This window comes from Chiloscyllium plagiosum, chromosome 11 (genome assembly GCF_004010195.1).
Source record: "Chiloscyllium plagiosum isolate BGI_BamShark_2017 chromosome 11, ASM401019v2, whole genome shotgun sequence".
In the NCBI taxonomy this organism is placed as follows: domain Eukaryota; kingdom Metazoa; phylum Chordata; class Chondrichthyes; order Orectolobiformes; family Hemiscylliidae; genus Chiloscyllium; species Chiloscyllium plagiosum.
The window spans coordinates 18,359,615-18,374,057 of NC_057720.1; the positions used below are offsets into that span (position 1 = coordinate 18,359,615).

A 14,443-nucleotide genomic window follows, 5' to 3' on the forward strand; every position below is an offset into this window, starting at 1 on the left:
GGTGGAGAGGTTGAGGTGGTTAATGTCGCGGCGGCAGTTGGCCATGAAGAGATCGAGGGCAGGTAAGAGGCCAGCACGGGGTGTCCAGATGGATGGGGTGTGTTGGAGGCGGGAGAAGGGGTTGTCAGAGGGTGGGCGAGAATCTTGGTTGAAGAAGTAGGCGCGGAGGCGAAGGTGGCAGAAGAATTGTTCGATGTCGGCGCGGAGGCGAAGGCGGCGGAAGAATTGAGCGCGGAGGCGAAGGCGACGGAAAAATTGGATGGAGCTATTTGGACAATAATTAAAAGCTCCATCCAACAGTCTTAAAAACAGAGACTCACAGCAGTAGAGGGGATGATGTCCAGCCTGTGGAGCCTAATACTTGAATGCGCAACCATCAGTGATGGGAAGAATTTGGGGAACGCAAAGAAGTTAATCACAAACAGTGATTGTTGGAACTGGTGGGGCACATGGTGTAGGGACCTATCAACACATGGGCTGGTGGCCCACAATCACAGATAATGTTTGCTATGGTCTAAGGCATCAATTGCAGCTGGGATTCTGTGGAAACCAGACTGAATTCCCCATTGCCTGCCGGGTACTGTCTTCCAGGATGAACCTTTATCAATGTGCATGATGCTTTCTTCCGGCGTTAGGCTTAACACCGGTGTGGCACCACTTCATTGTCTCATGCTGAAATACCCGAGGGGTCGATGTATGTATGCTTTTTCACCTGGCCCCAAGGCAGGGGCAAGTTTGATTGCTGAGCTAGGCTTTGTGCAGTATAAAATTGAAACTAGAATTTTGGATGAGTTGAAGTTAAAGGTTGCTGAATTGAAAACTATCCACAAGAGACTAAAAACATTGAATCTGGAGCTGAGAAAGGCACAAGTGAGATTATCAGTGGTAAATGAATGGCTGACGAAGATGTGGAGCTGACTGATGGCAGGGAGATCATGCAGTCTCTTATGTGAACCGTAGTTTAGCTTCAGGTAGAATAGAGTCTAGTTTTGTCTTGGGCGTGACAAGGAATGAGAAAGAGGAGGTTACAAGGGTGTACTTGTTTGTAATAAAATGTCCCCGTAATAAGACCTTTGTTAATGGAGTGTGTAACCAGTAATGCAAACTTTACATTAACTGCATGCATATATATTGATCTTTGACATTTTAACACAAATAAGTTAATTTCTTCAAATGTAGCCATTTGGGTACAGAACGGCTCGAAGGTAGACGACAGAAGATGGTGGTGGAGAGTTGCCTTTCAGACTGGAGGCCTCTGACCAGTGGTGTGCCATAAGGATTGGTGTTGGGTCTGCTGCTTTTCGTCATTGATAGAAATTATTTGGGTGTGAACAGAGGAGGTATATTTAGTAAGTTTGCAGATGACACCAAAATGAGAGGTGTAGTGATCAGATGGGCCAATGGGCTGAGGAGTGGCAGATGGAGTTAATTTAGATAAATGTGAGATGCTGCATTTTCGAAAGGTAAATTAGGGACATAAGTTCAGGGGGGAGACAGGAAAAATTTAAAAGGTTACTTTTTCACACAGTGGGTGGTGTGTTTATGGAATGAGCTGCCACAGGTAGTCCTGGAAGCTGATATAATTACAACATTTAAAAGGCATCTGGATGGGTAAATGAATAGGAAGGGTTTAGAGGGATATGGGCCAAGTGCTGGCAAATGGGACTAGATTGGGTTGGGATGTCTGGTCAGCATGGACGAGTTGGACCGAAGGGCCTGTTTCTGTGCTGTACATCTCTCTGACTGTTAATTCACTTTCAGGATGCTGGCCAGCCAGCATTTATTGCCTATTCCTAGTTGCTCTTGAGGACGTGGTGATAAACTGCTTTCTTGAACTGCCAGTTTTCATTTGGTATCATTTAGATACACCCAATGACAAGGGAAAGAGTTCCAGCACTTTGACCCAACAGCACTGAATGAACAGCAATATATTTGAGTCAGTGGTGAGTTGCTTGGAGGCACTTTGTAGCTGGTGGTGTTTCAATGTATCTGCTGCCCTTGTCTTTCTATTGGTAATGGTTATAGGTTTCGAAGGTGTAGTCTAAGGAGCCTTGGTGAATTTCTGTGTGGGAATAGCTTACTAATACCAACCTCCACATCAAGCACTCCATGGGTATTGCATTGGTTGCATGTAGAGTGAAGATTCTTTCATTCTGCATGAGCAATAGAAATTAGCCCCTCAAAAAATGCAGTCTGAAGTGAAAACAGGAAGTGCTGGAAATATTCAGATCAGCAACTTCTGTGGAGAGAAACATAGGTAACATGTCATGTTAATGAGCCAGTGTTGATGAAAGGTCATTTCTCTGAACATGATGTTGAATATTTCTTAATTTAACCAAAGTCCCTGAAACAAATATCTTTCCTCTCCACCTGACTCTGTTGACGATATAAAAGGGCAGTGCACTGAGTCACATGGTTGCCATTCCTATGGATTTTGATGGAAGAATTGTAACTGATTTGTATGAAATTTAAATGTGTACATTTTAATTTGGTTATCTAAAACCTACAGTAGATTGCTTTGTCCATTGCTGGTGTTTTAATCCTTAAAATTCTGGGCATTGTAGTTATGGGTTTACTTTTAACAAGATAAAAATGGTTAACAATCTTTGTCATTTTTCCTTCTTAAAAAGCTGCTGACCAAATTTGGGTTGGACAAGATCTATGAGGGTCAGGTGCAAGTGACTGGTGATGAATACAATGTAGAAAGCATTGATGGAAAGCCTAGTGCTTTCACCTGCTATCTTGATGCTGGCCTTGCCAGAACCACCACAGGCAACAAAGTCTTTGGAGCTTTGAAAGGTGCAGTTGATGGTGGCCTGTCTATTCCACATAGGTAAGGGGCTGTATTGTGTTCTTTTTATTCTAATGTTGTTTCATAATTTCAGGCTTTGATTTTGTGCTTTGATGCCTGATGTTGACATACACTGAACAGTGCAAACTTAGAAAAAGTAAAGTGTAGTATATAGGGAATTGAATCTATGCGTTTAATTCCTGAACTCAACAGTATCTTTGAAATGTGGATTTAACCTACAGGAACAGAAATATGGATAGATTGGTGCATACTGCAATAACAACCAATTTGAATAACTTTGCCAGGGTTTCTTACAAACCTACATGAAAATGACTCTGTCCAGTTTCAGATTTGTATTTCTGGTAACTATGGTTTTAAGGTATTTGCATATTCTGTATCTGCTTTGTTATAAGTCGAGTGGAGCTTAATTAAGTTATTCTTACAGGTGATGTAAATTTTGTTGAAAGACTAGATAAGGCTGTTTATAACTTTTGCAAAAGAGAAAAGTAAGTGAAATATTAAATGCATTGATTTTTAAAAAATATTATTCCAGCACCAAGCGATTTCCTGGTTATGACTCTGAAAGCAAGGAATTCAATCCTGAAGTTCATCGTAAACACATCTTTGGGTTGAATATAGCAGAATACATGCGCTACCTAATGGATGAGGATGAGGATGCCTATAAGAAACAATTTTCTCAGTATACCAAGCATGGAGTCACAGCAGACAAGGTAGGGAAATGATTTTTTTTAAAAAATGTACACGATTGTCATTGATCTGTCTTTAAAAACGAGTTTTTGTAGCCCAGAGTGAGAGGTTAGAGTATTGCTGTGTAGAAAAAGAAGATATAAAGTCAAATGTGTTGTGTGGTTTTTTTTTCAGGATCATTGATAGCTCGAATCTTATAACATAGAAATATAAATTATAACATTTAATGAACATATAAATTGATGAAATTGAAGTTTACGTTAAGGAAGATTGAAGAATGTTATGTTTAACTTAATCTATGTTAATCATTGTTTTAAAAAAGCCCATCCACCAACTAAGTAAGACTTGACACTGAGCCACATGAGATGTTAAGATAAATGATCTAAAGTTGGATAGAAAGAGCGGTTTTAAGGAGATGTGAGTTTATGGAGGGAATTCCATAGGTTTGTGTTTAAACAATTGAAAACATAACACTTAAAATCAGGGATGTTTTAGGCACTAGAATTGGGAAAGTGCAGAGATTTTGGATGCTTGTCGGCTGAAGGAGCACTTCAGAGATAGGGAGGTGCAAAGCCCTGCACTGATATAAAACCAAGGATGAGATGAGCCAGTGCACTTTAGTGAGGCACAGGGTTAACTAGCTTTTAGGGCATAATACAGGTTAGAACTTGGGCATTAAAGTTTTGGGTCGGTTCAAGTTAATGGAAAGTTGAAGATGGGAGGCCATCTTGGAGTGCGCTGTTATGGCTGGAGACAGTTGATAACAAAGGTAGATGTAGATGAGATGAGTCAGGGCCAGAGAACACTTGTGCAAGTGGAACTAACAATCTAATTGATAAAGCAGGAAGCTCATTTCATTGGCAGGATGTCAGGATTATGAATGGTACAGTTCAGTCTCTGGCAGTGCTTCTGTTGTTATTTCTACATTTGTAATAAGGAATACGTGGTAGTTTTTGGGGCCTAGTTTGATGAAGAACTAGACCAGCTGAACTTTGCATCATTGAGAAGGGAACGATTTGTGGTGTTCATTTGGCCTGGTGTTTGGGGCAGTGATGAATTCATTGTTTCTGTAGTTGGAAGTACTTCATCAATTGTTTACTTTAGTGTCAATCTTCTTGCAGTTTGGACAGACAACTACAATAGTATTATCAGAAACAAAAACAGAAGTTGCTGGAAAAGCTCAACAGGTCTGGCAGCATCTGTGAAGAGAAATCAGAGTTAACGTTTTGAGTCCTGCGGAAGGGTCACTGGACCTGAAATGTTAACTTCGATTTCTCTTCACAGATGCTGCCAGACCTGCAGAGCTTTTCCAGCAACTTCTGTTCTTGTTTCTGTTTTACAGCATCCATAGTTCTTTTGGTTTTTATGATGATATTATATTGCATTGCTAAGAGTTCTCGGAGAAGATTTTGTAGTATTGTTTTATTGTGGAAAAGTTTGACACACTGCCAAAGCAGGGCAGTTGGGGATGGGCAATAAATGTGGACTATTCGAGTGATGACTATGACCCAGGAATGAATTTTTTTTTAACAAGCTTGCCTTTCGTTGTTTAATAAATGCAAGTTAGTATATTCTTCTCCTACACTATAAACTGTTGCGACTGTTAGAAATTCAACATTGCTTTGAGGGCATTTATTTTCACCAGTATTCAGCTTCTGTGCTACTAAGAATGTTTTAACATAAAAGTAGGACATTTCTACCCTCTTCAAAATCAGTTCACATAGTCTCAGTCCCCATTTCTTTCCTTGGAGCCCTGCAACATTTTTCTGAGTTTACTGAATTATGTTTTGATGGCCACAACTAAGTCCAGTTCCTCTACCCCTTCAGATGCAGCATTCCAGATTATAATTACTTGATATGTTTTTTTAAAAACAAGTTTGTATTGCCATTGGTTCTTTTGCCAGTCCATTTGAATGTTTTCTGGTTTTGACTATTTGAACAGTGGGAAGTTTCTCAATTTACTGTCGAAACTCCTTGTGATTTTGAGCACCTCTTTCAAATCTCTCAACCTTCTCTAAGAACAAACTGAGCTTCTTCAATTTATCCAGTAACTTTTTAAATTCTTTTAGTGGGATATGGTATTGCTGGTTAGGCTAGCAATTATCGTGCATTCATCATTGACTTAGAGACTGAGCCAATATTTGATGAAGTTTCATCATAATTCTTATGTGTATTGTATGCCTTTCAAGCATTTACCCAGGATCTTGTAGGCTTTTTAAAAATCGCTCTTCCAGTCTGCCCTGTTACCTTCACCAATGTTTATGCATGTGTCCGGGTCTTTTTGTTTTACATCTGTTTAGAATAATATTCTGAGTTTATATTTTCTTCCTTGTTTTTCCTACCGGAGGGTGTCAATTTGCACTTCATTGTATTAAATTCTATCTGCCAGATGTCCTTGTCCATCCGCCATTGCACCATGTCTTCTTGAAATATATCACTATTTTTCTCGGTTCACAATAGTTCCACGTTTTCTTATATACCATCTGAAAATTTTGAAATTCTGCCCTGAGTACCTCAAATCATGAACAAGCGAAGCAGTTATCCGGTGTATACCTTCCTCTAGTTTGAAAAAATAATCCCTCACCACTACGCTTCTCTGTTTTGTGCCTAATGTATTCATGTTGTTGCTGTCCTTGTTTCACGGGCTTTGCTGGCAAGCCTTTAACATAGACTTCTAAAAACGTGTTTAATAAAATGCTATTACCCTCGTCAATTGATTAACTGAAGTACAAAATAACCAATGAATCGAAAAGATGGCGAGACATAGATAATGAGAAAACAACTGGTGGCATCATATGACACACAATGAAAATGGAATTGCAGTAATCCAAGAAGTTCACTACTCTGGGTAGAAAACGCTTGCCTTTTGTGATATCTATATTTGAAGTTAAAAATCACACAACAACAGGTGTAATTGAAAGCACGCTAGCATCAGGTCATTGTGGAGTGCACAATTGTAAGGCACAGAATTTATAGCAAAAACGTAGTGTGATGTAACTGAAATTATTCATTGAAAGATACCTTGATTGTCTGTTGAGTCTTTCATCTGTTCGAATACCATGATAGTTTCACTTCTTTCATGTGTAAATCACAAAACCTTTTTTAAGGTTGCATTCTCAGGTTAGCTGTAACAATTGATGTTAGCCTCACAATTATGTCCTCCACAATCACCTGATGAAGGAGCAGTGCTCCGAAAGCTAGTGTGCTTCCATTAAACCTGTTGGACTATAACCTGTAGTTGTGTGATTTTTAATTTTGTACACCCCAGTCCACCACCAGCATCTCCAAATCATGACTATATTTAAAGTGTTTTTATTCCAAAAAAACTTAAAATCTTGTATTTTTGGTCAAAGTTTGAAGGGACGGTAATGCTTAATCATCGTGCCAGTTTTATTTATTGGAGCTGCTTTCTTTTTAAATTTTCATAGATAGAAGAATTGTACAAGAAAGCTCATGCTGCTATCAGACAAAATCCTGTTCATGAGAAGAAGCCAAAGAGAGAAGTCAAGAAAAAGAGGTATACACACATACTACACTCACTTTTGATTCTTACAAAAAGTAAAATTAGACCTTAATCTTAATTGAATCAGAAACAACGATTTATTTAGAATGAGGTTGAATCTACTTTCAGGTCAAGAAACGAAGGTAACTATCTTAATTGAAAGAGTGCAGTTTTTTTAATGTAGAAGCATAACTATGTGCTTGTTTACTTGTGGATCGACTATGTTTGTATGTTTTGCTTTGTGCGTAGAGTGGAAAGGTTATTTTCAACTCAACCCAAATTCTTAGCATGTGCTTGAAAGTAAATGTTTTAGCTGAATTATAACTGCTGGTAACAATAGAAGTGAGCCACTGTTGGGTCCATCATGGGTCCATCAAGGTCAACCCCTCAAGCTGCCTTCCTACCCAATGTGTTGCTTTGCTTGTCATGAGCTACTTTAAAATAAAAACTGAAAATACACAGTTCCTAAAATACCTTGAATAGATAGAATGAGACAACGAGCAAAGGAAAGAGGGTTGTAGTCATCGGAAGTTAATCATCTGAACCTCAGGACATTGCTGTAGGAGCTCCTTAGCATTGTGTCTTCAGCCCAGTCATCTTCAGTTGTTTTGTCAGTGACCTCTCCATCATAAGGTCAGAAGTGGGGATGATTGCAGCTGATTGTGTTTTGGTCAATATCATTTGCAACTTCACATGCTGAATCAGTCCATGCCCGCATGGAACAAGTCCTGGACAGCATTTGAGCTGGGCTGATGGGACACACAAATGTTGCTTGCTACTTAAGTGACAGGTAATTACATTTTTAGAGAGAGGTTAGACATCTCCCCTTGAAATTATAGCATTATTATCACTCAATCCACCATTATTGACATCACAGTCATCATCATTGAGCAGAAACTAATCAACAAAGCCATATAAAAACTATTCCTAAAACAAAGCAGGACAGAGACTGGAAATTCTGCAGTGAATATTGTGCTTCCTGACTCCCCATAGCTTGTTCCCCATCTACAAGATGTAAGTTAGGAATGTTCTGTACTTAGTGGCGCTGCATCCAGAAACTCCTCCAGTATGGCAAACCTGTTGATTGGATTGACATCCCATTTAGCTTAAATATTTACATCTTCCATCAATGACACAGTAGTAGCAGTGCATCCACCTGCAAGGCTTAGAAATCTATATCATAATTCTTTCATTGTCACTACATTAAAATCCTGTAACCCACTTTGTAACAGCATGGAAGGAATACTGACATCAAATGGACTGCAGAAGTCTAAGAATGGAGACAGCGTCATCATCTCGTGCCCAAACAAGGACAGCCAATGAAAGTTGGCCTAGCTAGTATGGCCTCCATCCTGTGAAAGCATTTTTTGAAACATCTGACCTTTTACCTGTTTTGAAACACTGCTTGGCCTGGAGGAATTGTCACTCCGACCATTTTTACTTTAACTTTGTGTGATAAAGAGGTCAGAGGCTGTGTCACTACACGCTGCTGCTGTAATTTGCAGTTTCAAAAGCATCTTACTGCACTGGATCATCTTCCTGGTGCTGCCTCCATTGCAGGAGTTGCTGCTGCTCGGCATAGGACATCCTGATAGTCACCAATCTGAGGCTATATTACTGATGCAGTGCCGAGACCCAACCGCAGTCTGCCCCCTGGCCTCTAACCTGTAGCCATGGCAACGAGGGAAAATCCAGCTGGTTAGGAACTTAGCCACGTCTTGTCCTCACCAGCATTCTTTTCTGGCTCTGCATTCTTGGGACTTCAGTGACTGAGCATCTTAGAGTCATAGAGATGTACAGCATGGAAACAGACCCTTCGGTCCAACCCGTCCACGCCGACCAGATGTCCCAACCCAATCTAGTCCCACCTGCCAGCACCCGGCCCATATCCCTTCAAACCCTTCTTATTCATATACCCATCCAAATGCCTCTTAAATGTTGCAATTCCACCAGCCTCCATCACATCCTCTAGCAGCTCATTCCATACACGTACCACCCTGTGTGTGAAAAAGTTGCCCCTTAGGTCTCTCAGCTGCAACATGACCTCCCAACTCCTGTACTCAATACTCTGACCAATAAAGGAAAGCATACCAAACGCCTTCTTCACTATCCTATCTACCTGTGACTCCACTTTCAAGGAGCTATGAACCTGCACTCCAAGGTCTCTTTGTTCAGCAACACTCCCTCGGACCTTACCATTAAGTGTATAAGTCCTGCTAAGGTTTGCTTTCTCAAAATGCAGCACCTCGCATTTATCTGAATTAAACTCCATCTGCCACTTGTCAGCCCATTGGTTCATCTGGTCCAGATCCTATTGTCATCTGAGGTAACCTTCTTCGCTGTCCCCTGCACCTCCAATTTTGGTGTCATCTGCAAACTTACTAACTGTACCTCTTACGCTCGCATCCAAATCATTTATGTAAATGACAAAAAGTATAGACCCAGCACAGATCCCTTGTGGCACTCCACTGGTCACAGGCTTCCAGTCTGAAAAACAACCCTCCACCACCACCCTCTGTCTTCTACCTTTGAGCCAGTTTTGTATCCAAATGGCTAGTTCTCACTGTATTCCAAGAGATCTAACCTTGCTAATCAGTCTCCTATGGGGAACCTTGTCGAACGCCTTACTGATGTCCATATAGATCTCATCTACTGCTCTGTCCTCATCAATCTTCTTTGTTACTTCTTCAAAAAAACTCAATCAAGGTTGTGAGACATGATTGACTATCCCGAATCAGTCCTTGCCTTTCCAAATGCATGTATATCCTGTCCCTCAGGATTCCCTCCACGGTGGCACAGTGGTTAGCACTGCTGCCTCACAGCGCCAGAGACCCGGGTTCAATTCCGGGTGCTCCGGTTTCCTCCCACAGTCCAAAGATGTGCAGGTCAGGTGAATTGGCCATGCTAAATTGTCCGTAGTGTTAGGTAAGGGGTAAATGTGGGGGTATGGGTGGGTTGCGCTTCGGGGCGGTGTGGACTTGTTGGGCCGAAGGGTCTGTTTCCACATTGTAATGTAATCTAATCTAATCTAAAAAAAATTTGCCCACCATCGAGGTCAGCCTCATTGGTCTATAGTTCCCTATCCACCTTTAACCGTTTCAAGACATCCAGCACTTCCTCCTTTGTAATTTGGACATTTTGCAAGATGTGACCATCTATTTCCTACAGTCTATATCTTCCATATCCTTTTCCACAGTAAATACTGATGCAAAGTATTCATTTAGTATCTCCTCCATTTTCTGTGGCTCCACACAAAGGCCGCCTTGCTGATCTTTGAGGGGCCCTATTCTCTCCCTAGTTACCCTTTTGTCCTTAATATATTTGTAAAAACTCCTTTGGATTCTCCTTAATTCTATTGCCAAAGCTATCTCATGTCCCCATTTGCCCCCCTGATTTCCCTCTTAAGTATACTCCTACTTTCTTTATACTCTTCTAAGGGTTCACTCGATCTATCCTGTCTATACCTGACCTATGCTTCCTTCTTTTTCTTAACCAAGCCCTCAATTTCTTTCGTCATCCAGCATTCTCTTTCACCCTGACAGGAATATACTTCCTCTGGATTCATGTTATCTCATTTCTGAAGGCTTCCCATTTTCCAGCTGTCCCTTTACCTGCGAACATCTGCCTCCAATCAGCTTTCAAACGTTCTTGCCTAATACCGTCAAAATTGGCCTTTCTCCAATTTGAACTTCAACTTTTAGATCTGGTCTATCCTTTTCCATCACTATTTTAAAACGAATAGAATTATGGTCACTGGCCCCAAAATGCACTCCCACTGACACCTCAGTCACCTGCTCTGCCTTATTTCCCAAGAGTACTGTTTCTTTAGTGTTGCTGGGTCAAAACACTGGAACTTCCCACCCATAGCTAAATTCACCACCGCCTGCTCAAGGGCTGTTAAAGACAACAGTGAATGCTGGCCAGCCAGCAATGCTCAAATCACGTGAATGAATTAAAAAATAAAACCTCAACTGTCTACTAGTGGTAAAGGTGGTGCTCCCCAGCCACTTAGGGTTTGAACCTGAGCTGTTATTCCCAGTGAGGTTTGGTCCCCTTTCCTCAGAAGTGTGCACCCAAGTGGAGTTGTCTGAAGAAGAGCCACTTTTGCCCGCTAACAATAGATTGACAGTAACAAGAGGTCAAATCTAGGGAAGGATAACAAATTCAAATTGGGATTTGAGGAGAGGGGAGTTAGGCAAATGTCTGGTTAAGGATAGCGCAATAGAGGAAAAAGTTAGATGAGTTGGGAACTCACTGGTGAAGGAAGGATAGGGAGCTCTGTCGTTGGAGGACAAGAGCTAGGAGATCAGGAACTGGGAAGAGAAGCTTCTTAGTGTGATAGAGAGGAGGCATTTTTGGAAGAGTGACATGTGTTGCGGTGAGAGAGGCTTTACTATTGTCACGATGGCGCATGTAGAACATGGCTGAAATTACATGAGTACATAAAACTGAAAATAGTACATGATATACTGTTTATTTTTATAATGAGCTTTAATACATAGTGTTACAATGCTACTTTATTGCAATTTTCTTTTTGCTTCTATCTGTTGCATTAATTTGTGCTTTTTAAAATATATCTTTGGGAATGGGGCATCGCTGGCAAGGCCCGCCTTTGTTACCCATCCCTCTTTGCCTTTCAGAAAGTAATCGTGAGTCAATTTTGAGAAGACTTGTAGCTCAGGTTGAGGTTTTGGATGTGGGTTTGCTCGCTGAGCTGGAAGGTTTGTTTTCAGACGTTTTGTCACAATACTCAGTAACATCTTAAGTGAGCTTCCGGATGAAGCAGTGGTGGCATGGCCCACTTTCCATGAATGTGTTTAGGTTTCCTTGGGTTTGTGATGCCATTTCCTGTGGTGACAGCATTTCTGTGGTGATGTAATTTTCTGTTTTTTTTATCAGGGGGTGGTAAATGGGATCCAAGTTAATGTGTTTGTTGATAGACAAACAACAATTGCCTTGGAACCCATTTACCACCCCTGACAAAGAATAGGAAATGACATCATCACAAAAATGTCACCACAGGAAATGACACCAAGGAAACTCAAACACATAAATAGAAAGCATGCTACACCACCAGCGCTTCATCCTGAGGCTCACTGAAGATGTTACTCAATATGGTGACGAAATGTCTGAAAACAAATCTCCCAGCTCAGTGAGCAAACCTACACCCAGTAGTGGTGAATTTTAAAACTAATCACAAAGCATTGCTTGTAGCCTTTGATTCACATGCATAATCCAGCAAGATCATACTTTGGTGTTGATAGGGACTTGATTCATTATTGTGTACTAACTGCATTAAGTGCCAAGCTACACTGTCGATTTTAGGCAGCTGCAATTGTTCACAATTTTGTTGGAACATAAACAAAGGAAAATCTAATGTTTCTATTCATTTGAAGTTGAATTCCATTCTAAGTGGTAAGGATTTGCATTTCTAATAACTCAAAGTGCTATCATAGATGATTCCTGTCTCTCAATTTTCAGACTTCCTTGTCTGCAGCTACTTGTATCCTTGGACATCAGTTAATACTTTAACTTGTTGGTTGAAGATTATTGAATACTTCTGTTGGCTATTTAATTTTCTTCAAAAAGATAAGTAATTTTTCGAGTGACAAACATTGAATTATTTTTCTTGATTTATAGGTGGAATCGTCCTAAGATGTCCTTGGCACAGAGAAAGGATCGTGTTGCTCAAAAGAAGGCCAGCTTCCTCAGGGCACAGGAACAGAATGGTGATAGTTGAACAGCTGCCTTTAGCCATTGTTCAGCAAAGTGCTAAATCTTATAATTCATATAAACTGTCAAATAAATTTAAAGAAAAACTGCTTCTGTTTGTGTTGACTTGAATATTGAAGGGAAAAGAAACTTTGAGTTTAATCTGTGTTTACCTTAACAGTGATTTTCCTCTCCATTCCCATTTCCCTCTTAATAACAGGCAGTGAAGTATGCGCAGAGCAATAATAAGCACATGGGAATTCTGGGTTGATGGGGCATTCATTTAGTTTATAGGACTAAACCGACCTATCGTGGATTATAGGTTTTCATCTGCCATTGTTGCTTTCAAAGCTGCTACACAGGAATCTCATCTTTATTTTGTATTTAGTCACAAAGAGTACTAATATAGCTAACCCTCCAAGCAGATACTTCATTAGAGTTATCTGAATTTAATAGCATGCCTACAAACATTTGAGGAATCCTAAATTTTGATTGAATTTGTCTCTTGCATTTCTGAAAGTTTGTTCCGGTGGTGCTGAACTAAAGGGAAGAAGTGCCAACTGATAATTAGTCTTTGAACTGGTATTTGATCTTAACAAACAGGCATGGTCTTGCTTTGACATCCAAAAAAGTGGAACTCCACCAACCTTCCTTGGATTGTCAAGCAGCCCCAAAGTCAGCCTGGTGTCAAATAAACATGGTGAAAGGGAACAAGAGTGGAGGACATTGAGAAATCACTCCAATTTGAACTCCAATGGTGGCACATGTTGCAATTTCCACTATAGACAAGACACCTGCTCATCTTATATCTAACTTGACTTTTAATTAAGTCTCTGGACTGTATTTTGCTCTAAATGTGGAAAATTGCCAGTAAATTCATGTTGCACCAAAACTGCAACCCAAAACAATCTCCAAACCTCAGAATCCACTGATGAGGAAAACTTCTTTTATCCAATGTAATTATCTAAAATGAGACCAGTGTAAGGAAACATGACCTCTTCATAGAAATGTATAACCTGATTTAAATATGATGAATTTGACAACTTGTATCATACAGAGATCGGAAGAAAAACATTTAGGATAGGGAAGCAGTGGAGTTTGTCAGCATCATCTTCTAAAATAATATATCTGCAGCTCAGGAGGAAGCAGTGTTGGAGTGGATTCTGGGAAATGAAGTAGGGCAAATTAAGTGCATTACAGTAGAGAAAATCTGGGAAACAGTGAAAGACAATTGGTGTGGATTCACCATGATAGAAAATGCTCAACTGGAGAAGAGGAAATTGCAAGGATTTGCGAAGTTAGCCAGCACAGGATCACCGCACTAATGAGGCTATTTTTGACACAGTCTAATAGAAATAAGTGTACCCAAGGTAAGTGTATTTTGATAACAGGAAATGTATGTTAAAACCAAAAGTGACATTTCAAATGATTAAGTAAGAATTATATAATGTATAGGTTGGAATTGAAAAAAATATGGAACACAAAGAAAGATTAACAAGCTGTGTAAAATTGAACTGTAAAACAACGAAGCTATCATCTGATTCTCTGGTACAGGTTTCTTTGGTTGAGAACCGGACTGCAGTCTCCACCAGATGGGGTCTTGGCCCATAGTGTGCATGTATTTGATAGGCCTGTTTTCTTTCCCTTTTAAACATTCCCACTCATGGTGAATATGCAGCTGTGGGAATAAAAAGATATAATAGGACCTATTATAAAGGGCACCAGAACTG

The 14,443-nt window shown here is 40.2% G+C and overlaps 1 protein-coding gene across 1 annotated transcript in view; it reads left to right on the plus strand.

Moving 5' to 3' along the window:
• The window catches only part of LOC122554178 (60S ribosomal protein L5-A), a 21,631-nt gene extending 8,808 nt beyond the window's left edge, over positions 1–12,823 (plus strand). The window contains exons 5-8 of the mRNA XM_043698809.1: positions 2,631–2,833; positions 3,345–3,522; positions 6,928–7,016; positions 12,642–12,823. Of these exons, the coding sequence (XP_043554744.1) occupies positions 2,631–2,833; positions 3,345–3,522; positions 6,928–7,016; positions 12,642–12,741 (570 nt within the window). The 3' untranslated portion in view covers positions 12,742–12,823. The remainder of the gene's footprint in view (positions 1–2,630; positions 2,834–3,344; positions 3,523–6,927; positions 7,017–12,641) is intronic.
• Positions 12,824–14,443: the final 1,620 nt, after the last annotated feature.